At 39.5% G+C, this 20,577-nt stretch overlaps 1 protein-coding gene across 2 annotated transcripts in view; it reads left to right on the forward strand.

Moving 5' to 3' along the window:
• The window catches only part of AK9 (adenylate kinase 9), a 119,997-nt gene that overhangs the window by 56,346 nt on the left and 43,074 nt on the right, over positions 1–20,577 (forward strand). The window contains exons 19-23 of one of the 2 annotated variants that reach the window (XM_082404706.1): positions 1,411–1,487; positions 4,646–4,804; positions 14,107–14,196; positions 14,671–14,871; positions 15,237–15,355. In XM_082404706.1, coding sequence (XP_082260832.1) covers positions 1,411–1,487; positions 4,646–4,804; positions 14,107–14,196; positions 14,671–14,871; positions 15,237–15,355 — 646 coding nt within the window. Of the gene's footprint in view, positions 1–1,410; positions 1,488–4,645; positions 4,805–14,106; positions 14,197–14,670; positions 14,872–15,236; positions 15,356–20,577 lie in introns of those variants that run through there. The other variant, XM_082404707.1, reaches the window with a different exon arrangement.

Below are 20,577 nucleotides of genomic sequence, written 5' to 3' on the forward strand. Positions count from 1 at the left end.
CAGCAAAATTCTTCCTCCTTCTTGTCAGGTCTTAGATTCTTAGCAGCAGCATACAGTACCCAGGTTTTGGAAGAGGAAAGTCTCACAAAAGAGCGCCCTACCTGACTAAGTAAGTAGAAGGATTGCCAGTTCACACACAACAAAGTAGGGAAGGCATGCAGAAACAATGTTCAGTAGTCTCAGAAGTCTGGGGCATGAACAAAGAGAACTCGAATTACACCAAGACCTCAGTCTGGATCACAGACTGTATCTAGAATACAGTGAGAGAACACTCCCTATTAACAAGAAACACACTTGTTGGGAGGAGAGGTGTGGTAATATCTTTGAAGAGAATATATTAAAGATTTTCAAAGAAAGGGGAAAAAGAACACACAAAAAAGCACTGAATATGAGAGAATGACCAACCTATAGAACGGTCTGAAGAAGACTGCCCCAGAGTGGGCTGCTGAGATGAATGGGCTCTACTCCACTTAACTGGTCCCCTGTTGGTGAATACTTGATACAGTTTTTTTGGTATTATTTTTAAAGATGCAATCAACATTCTTATACATGCTTCTTTTGCAATAGTATGCCAGTACTTGAGGGCTAAATTCCTAGATACAGAATTTCTAGGTCAAAGGTATGCATGTTTTAATTTTTAATAAATATTGTCTTTCTCCATCATTTTACTAACTTTCCTTATACCTGTCTTCATCATTAAGGCAGGTTTAGTCCTTGAACCCTAATGAAAAACAGATTCCCTCCAGATATTTGTTTCCCTATCCCAAGTCTCTTTAAATTTCATCATTACTATATTAAAAAGAAAATAAATCAGAAAATAATTTTTCTGGTTACAAAGGTAAATTTACAAATTTTCTACTTATTCATATGGAAAATTTTTTAAAGCGCAAAAAATGTGAAATAAAATTTAAAACTCTCAGAATGCCACCATCCAGAGATAATTACTGTTAACAGTTTGATTCATTTTATTCTTGTCTTTTAATCATCATTTATATACATTTTAAATACAAAAGTAAATTTGTATTATACATAGTTTTATATTATACCTTTTTTCATTTAACTCTATGTTGTGAACACTTCTCATTTAATCAGAGGGAAAATGATACAAATTATCCCAGCTTGGAGTTAGACAATCCTTTTTTAATTTTTCCAGGTTTCCTAATTAATAGCCAAAGTTTTTAAAATACAATATTTCAACTTTTCTTACCAAAAAAAAAAAAACCCCAAATTTCTGAAAACTAACTAGCCTCAGTATGAGTAAATTAAACATTTACATTATAAAGTAAAAAGTATAATGAATATTATAAATGACCTACTCTTTAGTTTTACCATTATAAGGCTTAAATTCTATAATATTGTGAGATATCTGAATTTCCAAAGATAACTAAATTTTGGACCTTTTCATTTCAGAAAAGCCAAAGAAGAGACATTGAGAATAGAAGAAGAAAATCAAAAGCTATTGGAAGCTATGAATGCGAAAGCAAAAGGCAAACATAAGATTATATGATTAATAATATGCCATTTGATTTTGTATTGTGACTGCCAACAGCTGCAGTATTTCCAGTGAATTATAGACAGGGTGACCATATTTCCCAATTTGCCCATGAGAGTCCAGGTTCATGCCCAGGCTCCTGAAGTATTTGTTTGACCCCCCTCTCATTCTCATAGTGTTCCAATTTGGATAATAAATTATATGGTCACAGCAGTACTGGATTCATAGGAAAAGGAATCCTGACACAGATACCTACTCATCCACCCTGTAAGAGGGGTACACAGTAGGACAGCATGTGCAGCATGTCTTAAAAGGGTTGCGCTAGTCACAGGTGACATGGCTGTTGGAATTACTTCTATTAAAAGGATCCTGTAGGAGTTGAGAAAACAGCTAAACTCTTACTATACCCATTGTCTTTATACTTAAACTTTCATCTCCATTATAGAAGAACTTACTCTAAAAATTTCTTTTAAGACTGGAGTTTTAAACCTGGGGATAAAATTCAGACGTCTGTGAATTTGAATGGGGAAATAATTATAACTTTATTTTTTACTAATCCTTAACTGAAATTTAGTATTTTCCTCACCTAATAATTAATATGGGCTACAAACCACAATAGTATTAACAGTACCTTGACTTTGTCACCCATAGAAACAAAGATATTTTCATATCCCATTCCAGTTTCAGATGTCTTGTTTATGCGTGTCACTATTCCAAAATTACGGTAGTTATTCAACCAGTTGCTAGTTCTTGTTATTTAATGCATTTGCAAAGATGCACACGTTTCCTATACCACAAACATTTTTTTGATATCTTGATAACTGATTCAGTATAATTGGCTTCTTATGTATTTTATTTTCTGAGATTGAAAGCATTATTCTAAGAAGGGATCCGTAAGTTTCACCGGACTGCCAAAGCCGCCCGTAGCTCAAAAGAGTGAAGAAAGTCTGTTTCAGTGTTCCATTGCTGTGCAGCCAGCCGCCCCCAAACTGTAAAACAACCACTATCTTTATTCTGCACACAATTCTGTGGGTCGGGACTTCTGGCCGTGCTTCTGTCCGCTCCCGGAGGACCTTGGTTCTGGCTTTGAGTGTTCACCTTGGAAGGGGCTCCGCCAGCCCCTGTCAAGCCTTCGGATTGACCTCTGCAGCTCTAACTGACATATTCACTGTGACTTCATGAGAAATCCAGAGCCAGAACCACCAGCTAAGCCACTCCCAAATTCCTGACCCCAGTAATTGCGAGGGCAATATGTGATTATTTTATTTTAACCACTAATTTTGGGGGTAATTTATTATGAACCAATAGATAACTAATATAACATACACATGAAGCAATAGATAACTAATACAACATACACTTAATCAAAAATCACAAACAGTACAAGGATCTTAGAACACTTTTCAGTTCATTCCTGACTCACATGGAACACAGATTATCCAGTAGGGTTCTAGAAAAAAGTTTTCAAACTTTTTACATTTTTCAGCATCATTATATAAATTCATTTTATATATACACTTTGTAATGTACCTATTGTGGATAAGAACACAACTTACAGATAACCAAATATATGCGTGTTGCAGGTATATGATAAGTTTTTTTTTTTACTATAAGAGATACTCAGCTAAAAGACATTTTGAGTTTCTGGAGTAGAGTATATATAACTTCATCTCTAACCCTAGTAGAATTCAGCAAATGATGCTTCCTCCTTATGTGTATCACCATAAATCCTTCATATAACACAAAAGGTTCACCACATTCCAACTCACATACTTGGAAGCCACATGCTTGGCAATCCTGGTCAGACTTCAAGATATAAGGACACTTCAGGATGCTTTTTTCTTTGTGCTTAATCACCCTAATTTAGATTAAAAATCCAGGTGCCAGAGGTATCTCATACCACTAGAATGTGATTCTTGGAAGGTACTTACTGGGCAGGGGGCAAGGGAGGGAATAATTCCCACAAGAGTCCAGAAAACAAGCTCATTTAGTTTTTCATATCTTTACATAGAAAATACCTTGTTTCAGTCAATTTAAAAAATATATGAAAGGGAATTGAAGAGATGGGTTTTCTAACACCACCATTTACCCCATCTTCTTCCTCAAAGACTTCTATGCATTTATTTCTTATAGCTGTCATCAGCAACTATGTAAAACTTGGAGTTATGTTTTTTAAATTTTAGCATACTGATCAACATACTCTATTATTTGTAACTAGCTGTAAGAAAATATATAGTCTAGCCTAGTGCTGCCCAGTAAAAATAAAATGCAAGCCACATACATAATTTTAAATTTTCTAGTAGTCACATTAAAAGAAAAAAGAAACAAGTGAAATTAATTACAATCATCCCTCGGTATCCATGAGGAATTGGTCCCAGGACCTCCACGGATACCAAAGTCCATGAATGCTCAAGTCCCATATATAAAATGGCATAGTATGTGCATATAACCTAAACGCATCATCCCATATACTTTAAATCATCTCTAGATAACTTATAATAACTAATAAAATATAAATGCTATGTAAATGGTTGCCAGCATGCAGCAAATTCAAGTTCTGCTTTTTGGAACTTTCTAAAAATTTTTTTCAAATATTTTCAATTCGTGGTTGGTCAAATCCACAGATACAGAACCTGAAGGTTCAGAGAGCCAACTGTATATTTTATTAAATACACTATATCCAAATTATTATTTTAACATGTAATCAATGTAAAAATTATTGATATATTTTTACATTCAATTTTTCATACAAAGTCTCTGAAGTCCATTGTGTATTTTATACTTACAGCACATATCAGTTTGGACTAGCCACATTTCAAGTGCTCAATAGCCACATGTGGCTCGTGACTACCTAACAGACAGTGCAGGTATAGCCATTCCCTTTTAAATGGACGTTTGGGCTGTTTCCTGTCTTTTACTGTTTTAATATTTGGGAATGCTATATGCATTTCCCCGTTTTGAATGAATCCTTAGGCCGGTGCTCCCATAGCACTCTGAGCATATTACTATCATCCTTTACTACTGCATTTTAATAGATACAATATGTAGAGACTGTATCTATCTTTCTCATAAAGCCTCATGGTCCAGGGGCCATTCCCAATTAAATATTTGCTGACTTAAACTAAATAATTTATTTCTTCTCATTTTTTCTAGAAGCAGAAGAAACTGAAGCTGAGGCTGACAAGGAGATCGAAGGTGAGGAGTCTGAACTTCACGAAGGGTCTGAGGCCCCTGCGGTAGCCGAGGAGACCAGGGGTTCCTTACCTGAGGAGCCGGAAGTTTTCGAGGTCCCTGAAACAGAACATGAATCAGGTTAGACTTTATTAAGGATCGTATCCTTAAATCCACTCTTGTCTATTGGCATGTATGTGTGTGCATGTGTGTATATATGTGTTTATATGGTATAAAATGGAAGCAGGCTGGGAATGGAGAGATGTGCCCCCAGAGTGCAGCCGGTTAGTCCAAATCACATGGCTGGAAGTGTGGTAAGAAAGCTGAGTCTGCTCTGCCTGGGGGGTTGACACTCAGAAGCAGGGCCTGCTATATAATTTGTGGGGCACAGTGTTCAAAAAGTAGGGGAAAAGAGCCATTAAAAGTACGAAAATATAAAGCTCTTTCTTTTCTTCCATGGTCTCTCTCTTAACTTGTCATAATACTTTTTATTTGCTATTTAATGTCATTCTAAGTAAAGAAAAATTAAAATTTTAAGTTATTAGCATGAATTTTACCATTCATCTTTATGTTGCCCAATGCCACTTTTAATTGCAAGCGTTAAGAGCACTTAACTCATATGCAGAATCATTGAAACTACACAATTTGTATTTTGCAGCTTGAACATGCATATGTATTTTATTCTTACCAGAATACTAAGTCAGTTTCATACACAAAAGTAACTCAGCTTCTTATTTCATTTCCTAATATGCATATATTCTAGCAATGCTCTCTACTTTTAGCTTCCCAATGATTAAGGAAAGACTGAAAGGAAAAGGAATTCTGGGTTGCCCTATCTTTTCCTTTCTTTCTGTGTCATCATTTTCAGTCTAGCTGAAATGATCTAGCTGCAGGTATCTGAAAACCTTTAGCTTGTGAGATTAGTTTCTAATTCAATACTGTGCTCGGAAGCATTTTATGAGCCCCACATCATTTCAGTTTAGCTAATACAGGAAAGTAACATGAGTAAGAAGGGATGTGATGAGGTTCCATGGTCATTCATGTCTCTTTGAATGCCATCACCTTCATTCTGCATCTGGAGCAAGTTCTAGTTCAAAGGGAGACCACGGTCTCTCAAGGGCTGTCAGCATCCTCCCCACCCCAAGCCACTAAGTCACACTTACTCCCACATATCGTGGGTCCCCTAGAATTCTATGCTCATGATGGAGCATCAGGAACACTCATGAGAATGAGATGGCAAAGAATGGCAGACACAGATCGTGCATATCTCTGCTCACACACATGCCCTGTTGTCCCATTGGAGTCCCTTTGGATTTTGCTTACAAAACTCAATTCAAAGATAAAATTATTAAAAATTTCAAAATGACAACCAAAGTGCATTACACTAAGTATGAGACCATTCTGGGCGAGAGATCTAGAGCAACTGCACAGGTCGTACACCCATGAAGCCAGCCCTCCTCAGAGGTCCAGTTTGGTGGGTTGGGGCAGGGCAAGAAGGAATCTTACAGACTTCCAACGAAAATCACTCTCAGGGCTGGAGAGTGGGCTTAAGCAGCAAGATAGGGTACCTCCCTGTGGTGGAAGCAGGGCTCATAAAATGCTTCCGAGCACAATTAATATTGAATTAGAAATTACTCTTACAAACTAAAGGTTTTCAGATACCTGCAGCTAGATGCCAGCCCTGGAGCAATTAAGGGCTGAAAACCTGCTGTTAGCTGGTAAAAGAACCAGGACTAAGGGGAATTTTTACAATGAGAAAGCTCAAATTTAACATAGATCGTTTTTACTACAGGGATTGGCATTAGGTTTATGGGACAGTAAGTATAAAATCAGAACCTTGTGCCAGACAGAAGAGCTAACAGGATTAAATACCCAATTTCCTTTTTAAGAATCCCACACCTTTATTGACTTGAGCTCTCACCCAGAAACTTCATTATTTTCTTGAGTACTTAACCAATTAGGCTGACAACAATCTTCCCACCCACCTACCTTTTGCAAGGAAACAGGCCATAAAATATCAAAAGAAATAAAAGAAACTGACATCCATTAAGTATGACACAAATATCCATTAAATATTTCCAGATTTCCAATATCCCCAATGTTTCACAGTTGGTATTTAATAATGTAACAGATCTAGGGGACAATTTAATGTCACTGCCTTTTATCTCATTATTTCCCCCAGGCAACCTAAATTGGATGTTCTAAAGCCAGGAGCCTACTCCATTCAGGGTCAGTTCTAGCCAGCTCTGTAGACATGACTGGGCTTCTCCAGAAGCAATCGCGTCTGTGAAATCGTGGGTCTGTTTTGTCCCTATTAAACCATATTCTGTTTCACATAAGGGCTTGCATCTGGTTTAGCTAGTGATTACTTCTTCCATCCAAGGGTCCTTTTTCACAAAGTCTTCTCCTGTAAATTGCTTAAGTAGGCAATTTTTTTTTTCACTTAAAACTGCCCTGTCTAGCCATCAAAAGACAAATACCAGGGCTTCCCTGGTGGCGCAGTGGTTGAGAATCTGCCTGCCAATGCAGGGCACACGGGTTCGAGCCCTGGTCTGGGAAGATCCCACATGCCGCGGAGCAACTGGGCCCGTGAGCCGCAATTACTGAGCCTGCGCGTCTGGAGCCTGTGCTCCGCAGCAAGAGAGGCCGCGATGGTGAGAGGCCCGCGCACCGCGATGAAGAGTGGCCCCCACTTGCCGCAACTAGAGAAAGCCCTCATAGAAACGAAGACCCAACACAGCCATAAATAAATAAATAAATTAAATAAATAAACCCAAAGTTTAAAAAAAAAAAAAGACAAATACCATATAATTCTATTTATATGAGATACTTAAAAGTAGTCAAAATCGTAAAGACAGACAGTATAATGGTGGTTGCCAGGGGCTGGGAGGAGGAGAGAATGGGGACTTATTGTTTAATGAGTATAGAGTTTTCGGTTTTACAACATGAAAACAGTTATGAGGATGGATGGTGGTGATGGTTGCACACAATGTGATTGTATTTAACATCACTGAACTGTACACTTAAAGATGGTTAAGATGGTAAATTTTATGTTATGTGTATTTTACCAAAATAAAAAAGAGAAAGGAAAAGAAACTACCCTGTCTAACATAAATCCATTACTTATGGAATTTTTTTTTACTTTATCCAGAGTTCCCTGTGTAGGCTGATGATGGCTGCCAAAGGTGTGTCCACATCCTAATTCCTGGAACCTGTAGATGTTACCTTATTTGGAAAAAAGGTCTTTGCAGATGTGACTAAATTAAGAATCTTTTTTTTTAATATTTATTTATTTATTTAGCTGTGCCGGGTCTTAGTTGCAGCACATGGGATCTTCGTTGTAACATGCAGGCTTTTTAGTTGCAGCATGCGGGATCCTTTAGTTGCGGCATCCAGGCTCTTAGTTGCGGCACGTGGGATCTAGTTCCCTGACCAGGGATCGAACCTGGGCCCCCTGCATTGGGAGTGCAGAGTCTTAACCACTGGACCACCAGGGAAGTCCCTAAATTAAGAATTTTTTGTTTTGTTTTGTTTTAATGAGGCTTTGAAAGCCCTAAGGGATCTTTCTTTTTTTTTCTTTTAATATTTATTTATTTGTTTGTTTGTTTGGCTGCATAGGGTCTTAGTTGCGGCACGCGGGATCTTTGTTGCGGTGCACAGGCTCTTTGTTGTGGCGCACGGGCTTCTCGCTAGTTGTGGCGCATGGGCTCTAGAGCGCACGGGCTCAGAAGTTGCGGCACGCGGGCTTAGTTGCCCTGCAGCATGTGGGATCTTAGTTCCCCAACCAGAGATCGAACCCACGTCCCCTGTATTGGAAGGCGGATTCTTAACTACTGGACCACCAGGGAAGTTCCTAAGAATCTTGATATGGGGAGATTATGTGGGATTATCCAGGTGGGCTCTAAATGCCATCATAAATGTCCTTATAAGAGAGAGCCAGAGGGAGATTAGACTCTCACACAGAGGAGAAGGCAATTTGAAGATGGAAGCAGACATTGGGTGATGCAGACTCCAGCCAAGAGATGACAGTACCCAGGAGAAGGTCAAAGAGGCAGAAAGGATTCTCCTCCAGAACCTCCGGAGGTAGCACAGCCTTGCCAACACCTTGATTTCTGACTCTGGCCTCCAGAACTGTGAGCGAATACATTTCTGTTGTTTTAAGCCACCAAGTTTGTGATAATTTGTTTTGGCAGCTACAGGAAACTAACACATACCCAAAGCAGCCTTTTTATATCTCATGCTTGGGAACACATCTTTTCCTTTGAAGTTTGATTTCTGTCTTGGGCCACAAGATAATCATTATCTCTGTCAAATAAGATGACTGAAGTCTCATTTCAATCCTGTCGTCACTCTAGCCTTAGAATGGAATGACACATGTATTGCTTAGAATCAACACTTTAAAAGGCAATAACCTATGCATTCCGAGGCTGATTAATCACTTTTCTCATTCCCAATTTGCTTTCTTTATGTACTGGTTAGGTATAGCCAATTACATGCAAGAACATGAGCTTAGAGTAACCATTGGCTCAAATCACAGTATTTCATTCCAAGCACTTCATGGACATGTAATAGAGTCAGCTAGTAATAAACATCGGGAAATTCATCCATCCCTTCAACAAGTATTTACTGAACTCCTTCTAAGTGCCATGCAAAGCAACAGGCACTGCCCTAGGTAGCACAGACTCAGCAGTGACCAAGACAGTCAAGATCCCTACCCTCAAGGAGCCATCATTCTATGGGGTGAAGAACAAGAATAAACAAGTAAATAACTAGGATAATTTCTGATTGTGTTAAGAAAAATTTATGAAGACACTAAACCAGTACCTGGGATATAGTAGGAACTCAATAAGTGTTTGTTCAATGAATGAGCAAGGTAGAGACCACGGGGGTGGTTTGGAAGAGGCAACACTAAACATTATGGTCAAGGAAGAGTGTCATCTGAGATGATATTTGAGGCAAGACAAAAGCGCTGAAAGGATCTGGGCAAAGATCCCTCCAATGCCAAGGCGCAGAGGTGGGCACAGCTTCACATGGTCAAGGAAGAAATTGAATGTGGTTGGAGCATGGTGAGCAAGAGGGAGGTGGGAGATGAAATTGGAGAGCAAAGCAGAGGCCAGAGGCTTATGGAGATGGGAGTTTTCTCTAAGTGCAAGTGGTCAATCTGATCTCATTAACATTTAAAAAATTTCACATTGGCTGCTATATGACAAGTTATAGAGTTATTCTGCACCTCAAGTTCTTCATTTGTAAAACAGGCCTAGGAAGATTTACCTAGCAGAGTTTTTATAGGGATAAGAACATTTCTTTAAAGCACCCAGCAGAGAGTCTGCCTCATAGTTGATGCTTTAAAATCATCATTACCAGACTAGCACTTAGAGATTTTTTCCTCATCTGCCTTATGTAAGTTCTGAAAAGACCAGAGCTCAGGATTCCTAATTCAAATTAAGTGAAACTGAATCTTAACGCTCTCAAAATCAATAGTTACATTCCCTCCCCAAATATCAGAAGGAAAGGAACCAGCATTTGGGGCTTAAACCAATCAGGATAAATTCCTGGAGCTGGAGAGAGGGTCCCACTCCCTCAGCCATGTGGGGAAGGGTAAACACTGGAACAAAAACACAGGTCTGCCAGGAAGGAAGAAGAGGAACACAGAGGCTGGGTGAATTACCACCAGTGTCTGTCACAGGGTGTGTGGAATAAAGTCTCTCCATCTCTCCCTTGCTAAATCTTCACTAAATTCCACATTGCTCTCCAATGCTTGTTTTCAAGTAGACTATTGGGAAATATATCAGTTTCCTAGGATAGCTTTAACAAGTTACCATAAACTTGGTGGCTTAAAACAACAGAAATTTACTCTCTCACAGTTCTGGAGGCTAGAAGTCTAAAATCAAGGTGTTGGTAGGGCCATGCTCCCTCTGAAATCTCCAGGAAAGAATCCTTCCTTGCTTCTTCCTAGCTTCTGGTTACTCCAGCAGTCCTTGGTGCTCCTTGGTTTGTAGCTGTATCACTCCAATCTCTGCCTTCATCGTCACATGGCCTTTATTTTCTGTGTGTGTGTGTGTGTGTGTGTGTGTGTGTGTCTGTTTCTGTGTGTCTTCTCCTCTTACAAGAACACCAGGCATTGGATTTAGGACCCACCCTAAATCTGGGATGATTTCATCTCAAGATCCTTAACTAATTACTTCTGCAAAGATCCTGTATCCAATTCATGTCACATTCACAGGTACCAGGGGTCAGGATGTGAGCATATCTTTGCGGGGGGGGGGGGCACAATTGAACCCATCACAAGGAGTGTAATTCAAGGAAAAGGAACAGGGGACAGCAGACACCTAGGGTATATGAAGAGCAGTGCTCATAATGCCAACTGCACGAATAGTGTGTCCCTGAGACCAGTGGTTCCTTAACGACCATCTAAAAACTAATGCCATGGTCTGATCAAGTTTTCTCCAGTCAAATGCATCTCTCTCAAATAAAGCCCGACCTCACCATGTTGAGTTGTCAGGACTAGGCTGGGCAGCCTGGAGTGAGCAACCACTGAACATTTTGCAAGTCGCTTCCTGCCACCCCATTATCCAGAAACCTGACCAGATTTAAGTAGCAAACAATTCAAAGTTTAAATTCTGGAGCACAGATGTTCAGTGTTGTTGATTAAGGGTTGATCATGTGCTTCGACTATCAAGTAACTAAGTGGTAGGGTTGACTTTTTAAATTAAGAAGCATAGCTGCTGACCTTGCTTAAGAGGAAGACTATTCCATCTGTATCCATTGTGACTGCATTTGCCTACAAGTAACAGAAATGCCAAAACACTGTATTAAATAAGGGACATGTCTCATCCCTGAGTCCAAGGTATTTTTTGTTTTTTTGATTTTGTTTTTTGGCTGCATTGGGTCTTCGTTGCTGCATGCAGGCTTTCTCTAGTTGCAGTGAGCGGGGGCTACTCTTGTTTGCAGTGCTCGGGCTTCTCATTGCTGTGGCTTCTCTTGTTGCGGAGCACAGGCTCTAGGCACGTGGGCTTCAGTAGTTGTGGCACGGGAGCTCAGTAGCTGTAGCTTGCGGGCTCTAGAGCACAGGCTCAGTAGTTGTGGCGCACGGGCTTAGTTGCTCCATGGCATGTGGGATCTTCCTGGACCAGGGCTCGCACCCTTGTCCCCTGCATTGGCAGGTGGATTCTTAACGACTGTGCCACCAGAGAAGTCCCCAGAGTTGCTTTGATAGTGTAAAGATGTCATCAAGCATCTTATGTCCTCCTGTCTCCATACCACAGTCTTTGGCTCAAAATGTTTTTCTTCAGTTATTGTTTCAGATTCCTTTTTCAGGATCACGTTTTATTATTTTTTTAGTTAGATAGTTATTGCTTTTCAACCACATTAATATTCTTCTTGATAGTTTTCATCTCATTGTCCTTTCTCTCTATATTTTTTGGAGAGTTGCTATCCTCCACATCACTGACTTATTTTCTGCTCCTTATTGCCTCTCTCCTGATGCATATTTCAATTCTGCTATTGCATTTTAGATTTTCTTGCATTGTGTTCTTATTTCAACTAGCTTTCTTGTATTTCTGCCTTTATCTTAGGTTGGTCTCTCCTTTTGCCTCATGGTTCCTATTTCACAGACTCTGTTGTCCTCCTGTGCTTTTTGAGTGTACGAAGTACATATCTTCTAAAATTTACTTTATTTTGCTTTATATGAGAAATCTTTTTCAGAAGCAAGCTCTTCATCTGAATCTGTGAATCAATACTCTCTTTCCTTCATTATAGTTTATTTTCATAGGCCTTGTTGTTGCTGTTTTGTTTTGTTGTTGTTGTTGACTTCTCCCTGAATGGAGCAGGTAGAGTAGGGTAACCAACAGGAAGGGTAGATAGAGTATTCATAAGAACCACCCCCCCTCCCCCCAACAAACACACAACACGCATATACTCCCTTCACTTAAACTTCTTGCCAGGCACTCTCAGATATAGACCTGAAGGTCAGGTCAATGTGCATCACACTGATTCAACTTATGATATTTAGTATCATCGTCTATGGCTTTTCTAGACTGAAGCTGGATCTTCTTCATCCCCAACTATTGCATTCTCTGATTAAGCCAGAGAAGCTAAGACAGTTTAGAATTTTCTGTATATTCTTGGTGCTCTTCTTCTCTTTGTCGGGGTTATGCTTTTCTTTAGGTAATTGAACACCTTACAATTAAATATGCTGCCACCAGGCCAGCCCTAGGCTTGTCCCCTTCTACTCCCTGTTCTCCTGAGTATTAAACGTTACAGATTCTGTAGAAAGAGGACCCAACTATTACTTTAGCTAACTTAGAAGACAGCTTCCACAGTATTACAGAATGGCTACATATATATTTTAAAAATTTGTGTGTGTGTGTGTGTGTGGTCTACACAAAACTTGTGTCTCAGAACTAGGAGAGACTATGGACTGAGAAGAAAGATTATTAGTCCTTCCTTCCCTGAAACTATCTATGCTAGATCTGTATGTGGATCATGTCTTATATCATCCAGGAAAGCAGTTGTTGATCTATACCTTTAACAGTGGTATTAGTTGAGACTCTCCTCAGTTTCACCACACCAACACCCACAGCTGAGACTTTGGCATATCATCGCCCTTTATTGCCACTTTATGATCCTTTGGTATATCTTTACGGGTATCTCAAGAAATTAAAAGAACTATCAGGCACTGCTAGTTTGATGCCATGTGAACAGAAGTTTGAATGATATTTAACAACAGTCATCAGTCAAAATTGTATGTACCAATTGTTATTCTGGTCAACATCCTTTTGTGTATTTAAGAATGTTCTTCATTTTCTGCCTTATACTATTATGTATTTTTATGCCTTGCTGAAACCAAGCAGTGTGCTCGTGTGCCCGCGGCACAGGAAGCCAAACTCTGACAGCGGGTGTTTGCAGCAAAGTAAGGGCTTATTGCAGGGCGCCAAGCAAGGGAGTGGGAGATGAATCTGAGATCTACTCCAACTTGGTCTTTGAGTTGGGGGCTTTTAAAGGGGAAGAACAAAGAAGCTGTAGTTAATCATCATCTTGTGACATTTCTTAATCGTAGTTTCAGGGGTCAGGATGCCTACTGTTTATGAGTCTCTGCTCTGGGGGTGCATGATCAGGGGTCTTGCCCTGGAGAAACAACCTGAGTTTGTACATTAATGATGTTATCTGACTCTGGTTGATCAGAGTTCAGTTAGCACAGGATTGAGGTCAGAGGGGACAAGAAAAGGAATAAAGTTTTGAATAGGGAGGTTAACCATAAACTCGGCAGGGGAACTCGGTTTTAGGGGAACTCAGTTTCAATACTTTACCTAACAAGAACTGTATTATCAATTAGAGATAGTATACAAAATTTAAACTATGTTTTGACATTTTCTTTGTACCAAAAACTTCATAAAGGAATAATGTTTTAAAATTCAAACACTATTAGATTGTTTTTTTTTAAGTGTCTGAGCCTACCGAGGATACTACAGTTGGAACAGAAATTCCAAAAGGATCCAAAGAGGGACTAGAAACTAAAGAATTATCTGAAACAGGTTAGATTATCAAATAAAAGTAGTTAGTGCATAAAAGTGCTTTTCATATTCTCTTAAAATTTTAGGCATAGTACCAACTTCCTACTTGTTTCTATGTCAGTCGTATGCCAGTTGATGTGTCTTATATTTATTTATCTAACTTATTATATTAAAAGTGTATCTAGACAACTTATAACAGTTTTTCATCAAATTTTGTTATACATTTTATTAACAGTTAAAGTTGCCATATGAAATTGATATTAATTATCCAAATAATTTGGATTTTATTTATAAGTAATAATTCATCTACAGCCAATACAAGGAACAAAGTGTAATTGAAATATGAATTTATAAATGTATATTATTGCTTAGAACACTAAGTTTATTTCTTTCAAATGTTTTTAAAGTATTATAAAGCATAAGTTATTTGGCAACATGACTAAAGATATAATGCCTGAAGGCTCTTTTTTCTTTCCTTTAACTTTTACTCAAAAGTTGTACTACCTGAGTTTCCAGAAGACGCTTATCCTGATGTTCCTGAAATGGAGCCAATTAAAGAGAGTGTCAGATCTTTCTACTCCTCCTGGAGGCAGATGGAAACAGCAATCAGTGACTCTTTTACTCAAGTTTTAAACTTGGAGATTGCTGACAAAACTCCAGAGGAACTACTTCAAAAAGTCGTTGAGACCATGGAAAGTAAGGGCCGTCTGTAATCATAACATTTATTGTCATGAGCAGGTAATATTATTAAAAGTACTGTGAAAGTTTAAAGCCTATGGTTTGTGAAGCAAAACAGTCAGTATATCCAGGGATGATATTTAAAATATTTAACAACTGTCATAGTGCAGGCACCCACCAATCAGAACAGCCATGAGGCACAAACAGCACTGGCCAAACTGGCCAGTTGTCACTTAAAGAATTTGTGAAGGCCTGTTTGCATACACATTTAAGCTAAGAGACCAGTCCCTATAATTAATTTTCCTAATCTTTGACTACTGTAATATGCTAATATGCTTTTATCCTAAAAATACCTTCCCAACTATTTCTTCTTTTTTCTACAGAACCTTTCCACTATGCTGGCTGGGAGTTAACTATGGACGATTATGATGAAGAAACAGAAGACTATCAGGCTGAGGCCGAAGGCGATGAGGAGCTAGAAGAGGAGGAGGAAGAGGAAGAGGTAGGAGTCTTTGTTCCTGCTCCCTCACCGTGGTCACATCACTGAAAGCGCACATATCCAGAGTGGTAACGAGCACTTTTAGACTCCAAGAAAACAAGCAGCAATCTTCAATTTTATAAACATTTTCAACACATTTTACCTCCACCCAGCTTCATTTGACCTCTGAAATGCCAGGGCTACTTAGACAGTATATTATGCCCATGAAAAAAGAATTCTTTAAATTTTTTTCCCTGGAAATGTCTATAGGTATTAGAGACAGAAATATTTTATAAACTTAACAAAAGTGGATGTCCATTGACAGGGGAATGGGTAAAGAAGATGTGGTACATATATACAATGGAGTATTACTCAGCCATAAAAAGGAATGAAATTGGGTCATTTGTAGAGACGTGGATGGACCTAAAGACTGTCATACAGAGTGAAGTTAAGTCAGAAAGAGAAAAGCAAATATCGTATAATAACGCATATATGTGGAATCTAGAAAAGTGGTACAGATGATCTTATTTGCAAAGCAGAAATGGAGACACAGACTTAGAGAACAAATGTATGGATACCAAGGGGGAAAGGGGTGGGGTGAGAGGAATTGGGAGGCTAGGATTGACACACATACATTATTGATACTATGTATAAAATAGACAACTGATGGGAACATACAATATAGCACAGGGAACTCTACCTAATGCACTGTGGTAACCTAGAAGGGAGGGGATATCTTTGTGTGTATGGCTGATTCATTTTGTTGTGCAGTGGAGGCTAACACAACATTATAAAGCAACCATACTCCAATAAAAATTAATTACAAAAAAGATTTAACAGAAGTGGGTGTTTTATACAAAGCACAGCAATGGCATCTTTGAGGGGCTGCAGGTATGATAACAATGAGTGGTTTGCTCAAATGGGAACAGCTCATTTTAGGCCCCAATCTTCTCCCTTGGCACCACAATTTTGATCACTGTTCTCAACTGATAGCCTCCCATTTTGGGCATCTGTCAATAATAAAATAGGAAGTGATTCTTTTAATTCTGGTCTTTATCAATAAAACGGGTAGATAAACATTCAGTTGTAATTAACTTACTGTTGCTTAACTTAAACCCAAATATGTATGTGTCAAACAACAAATGTTACACAATATGATTCTGCTAACAGCTTTCAGTACTTTATCCTAAGGAACTGCTGAGACGTTCAGTCAGGGTGGCTAAAGGATGTGGGTTTTGTCCCACTAATATTCAGATTCTCTCGTCTCAGTCATCCTTCTTCTGCCGTTCTTCTTCTGTGCCCTGCTCTGGTCTGCAAGAACACGGTGTCTTTCTTGTATCTGCAGACAGTTCTCAAGCTGTCTGTAATATTCAAAACTTAAATTTTTAAGTATGGTCTTCATTGATAATATAGTGTCTTTTCCTCACTTCCACTCTTCCTAATTTACCGTAACACAGATCAGTTTTACCTGCAGGATTAGTTTCCAAAGGCTTCCATAACAAAGTACCACAGAGACTTCCCTGGCGGTCCAGTGGTTAAGACCCCGTGCTTCCCCTACATGGGGCATGGGTTCGATTATTCCTGGTTGGGGAACTAAGATCCCACATGCCGCGTGGCACGGCCAAAAAAAAAAAAACAAAGCACCACAAACTCGAAGGCTTAAGACAACAGAAATTTATCCTCTCACAGTTCTTGAGACCAGAACTCTGAAATCAAGGTGTTGGTAGGTAGGACCATGCTCCCTCTGATGGCTCCCGGGAGAACCCTTCCTTGCCTGTTCCAGCTTCTGGTGGCTCCAGATAATCCTTGGCTTGTGGCTGCCTCTGTGTTGGCTTCAGCCTCTGCCTCAGTCTGCACATGGCCTCTCTTCCGTGTCTTCTCTTATAAGGACACTTGTCATTGGATTTAGGGACCACCTGGATAATGAACAATGATATGTCACCTTGAGATCCTTAATTACATCTGCGAAGATGCTTTTTCCAAATAAGGCAGACATGGCTGCCAGGAATTCTGGGAGAACATCCTTAGAAATTTTGATCTAGGAAGAAAGACAACACTCTATCTTTAAATCCACCTGGAAAAATCACAAGAAAGAATTTCACTTCTCCCAGCTCAGTCAGTTGCCCCTATTAATCATAGTAACTAGAGGACTTTGTATATTATTGAGCCAACCTCAGTCACATGCAGTCAGTGGCTATAAGGTGAGGAGTTACTCTGATTGTCTGGTCCATTTGAGAACCTTGAATGTGGAAGAAGTGGTTCTCCATGAGAAGAGGGAGAAGGGTCATGTTACTTGAAAAGGGAAAGAAAGTTGCTATACGGACAAAAGCAAAAAACTCATGATAAAAATTCTGGGAAGATATGTTCTAAAATGTTAACAGTCATTCCAGGAAAGACGGAGTAAAAGGGATTGGATTTACCCTCCTGCCTGAAACAACTGAAAAATAGGATAAATACATGAAACAGTTTTCAAGACATTGACATGAGACAGTGAAGCACAGTGATCCCAGAGAGGTGGGAAATAAATGAAGTGCACCCTACGATTTCCCCATCTTCCTGTCTGTAAGGCCATGTACCTTGTCCAGACTGTGGTACAGGGAGTAGGGGCCCAGACAGAGCCAGACTCGTTGATTGGAGGATTGGAGGAGATAGAGCAGAGAACCCCTGGAGACCAAAGCAGCTAGAAGGGAAGGGACCAGAGATGAGAGAACTGTACACAGAGAGAGCTCTGGACACCTGCAGAGCAGCCCCTTCAAGTATTCAACAGATCACTGATCAGCTTCGCATGTAAGGAAACTACTTTGGGAAGTACCAAAGATTAGTGGGACCAGTACTTGGATCTCACACAGAGCCGGAAATAATGCCTATTCCCACCAACTAGACTGGAAAAACCTCATAATTCACAGGGCATTGGGTAGTATACTAAAAAGAGTCTAGTCTTAGGAACGGGGAATAATTAGACCTGGAATAGTACACACACAAAAATAAAAACAAATAAAAGAACTACTGATACAGACACCAACCTGGATACATCTCAAAACAATTATGCTAAGAGAAAAAGCCAGACCAAAAAAGAATACATACTATGTGATTCCACCTACATAAAATTCTAGAAAATGCAGACTAATTATAGTGATAGAAAACAGAGCGGTGGTTGTCTGGGGATGGGGCAGATAGGAGGCAAATAGGGGCAGGAGGGACGGATTACAAAGAGGCAGGAGCAAACTATGCAGTTGACAAATCTGTTTATTATCTTGACTGTGGTGATGGTTTCATGGATCAAACATATGTCAAAACTTATCAAATTATAAACTAAGTATATAAGTGTTTTAATGTCAGTTATACCTCAGTCAAGCTGTTGAATGTGTTAATGGTGGTTATCTCTGAGTGATGGACTCGCAAGTAATTTTTATTTTGTAAATACTTATCTATATTGTCTGATTTTTTAACATTCGAGATGCAGTGTTTTTACAATAGGAAAGATCAACAACAAAGATATTTCGCTTTTGCCACACAAATAGAAAAAGAAACAACAGTTCTAATGTTGCTTCAGAGGTCAGAAATTGTATCAAGGTGCATCCAGGTGTTTGTCTTTCCTCATCAGTTCTGCCTGCACTTGGCGTGTGTTTAAATCTGAGGTTATTTCTTTCTCTATTTGTGGCAAGTTAATTCTTGCCTCTCCTCCATCTCTTCCATTTTTTCCTTCCACAATACTTAATACCAGTTAGGTCTCTTGGATCTATCCTCCAAATATCTTATCTTTTCCCTCAAATTCTCCATCTCTTACTTTTTTGTTCTTACATTTGTAGAGTTTGTTCAAATATGTGTAGATTTGTCTTACACTCAGCCTTCTAATTTAAGACATTCATTGGGGTCTCTAGAGTGGAGTATTAGTTTCCTATTCCTGCTATAACAAATTGCTACAAAGTTGGTGGCTTAAAATAACCAAATTATTGTACAGTTCTCACAGTCAGTATTTTGAAATGAATCTCAGAGGGCTAAAATTAATGTTGGCTATGTTCCTTCCTCTAGAGGAGAAGCCTTTCCCTATCTTTCCCAGTTTCTGGAGGTCATCTGCATTCTTTGATTCATGGCCTCTTCCCTATCTTCAAAACTCATCACTTCAACCTCTACTGTCCATCCTCTCATCTCCTTCTGCCTTTGACCTTCTTGCATCCTTCTTATAAAGACCCTGTGATTACATTGGACCCACCTGCATGATCCTCTCATCTCAACATCCTTAACTTAATCACACACATAAGATAACATATTCACAGGTTCTGGGGATCTTAGGGGGCCAGATTCCACCACAAGTGCTCACTCTCTTCCTCAGCTCATTTACATATTTTATTGGTGCTCATGAACTCTTTCTAGTGTTTACATGAATCTCTGTAAATGTCTCCATCATTTTTCTACTCTGAGATTGGGTTTCTTCCCTGCCTGTGTTGCAGAGTTTTGTGGTCTGTTTGATCTGACTAGTCTTAGAGTGTGTGCCAGGCTTCCTGAGACGGATGGTTGTTTTCTTTGTTTCTTTCTTCTTTCTTTTTTTCTTTTTGGCTCAGTGGAGTTCAGGACTGTTGCTGGAGTGCTTTAGGTGACAACATTCTCAAAAATTATGAAAGGCAAAGTGACTTTTCTCTCCATCGGTCAGGAGCATAGCAGCAGATAGGTCACCTATTTTGTTGCTGAGGCCTGAGACAAGCTCAGCTACCTGGATTCCTCATACTTACCCAGATGCAGGGTCAGGGAGGACTCCTTCCACCCATACAGCTCCTTCTTGGTCTCTTGCAGGCCACAGAGACTACAAACACTCCTGGGTGGTAGTTGTTGATGCTAACATTTCCCCAGGAAATCCACAGATTTCTACAGGCAAAATTCCTCCGAAGACTTGGCATCTTAATGCTCTTGTACCTCTGTTGTTTGTCTCCAGGTACTCATCCCCCTCATAGTGGTAAAGAGTGTTGTACAGTTGTCTCCCCTCACGTCCATGGTTACCAGCCACCTGCCCCAGCAGCTATTTACCACTGAGGAGGTGGCAGAGAAGGGAAGAGAGAGTCTCTAGATCACCATCTTCCCAGAATCCCTTGCTCCAAAAAGACCCCCCAACCTTGTCACCCACCACTCACCTACCTCACATTTTTTTAAACTGAAATTCAATATAACTGGGGAGCCTTCATTTTCATTTGCTAAGTCCGGCAACCTTACTTTAAGTGCATTTATTGAAAAACAAGAAAGACTGGAGAAAT

Source organism: Balaenoptera borealis (assembly GCF_965194805.1).
Source record: "Balaenoptera borealis genome assembly, chromosome: 9".
NCBI lineage: Eukaryota > Metazoa > Chordata > Mammalia > Artiodactyla > Balaenopteridae > Balaenoptera > Balaenoptera borealis.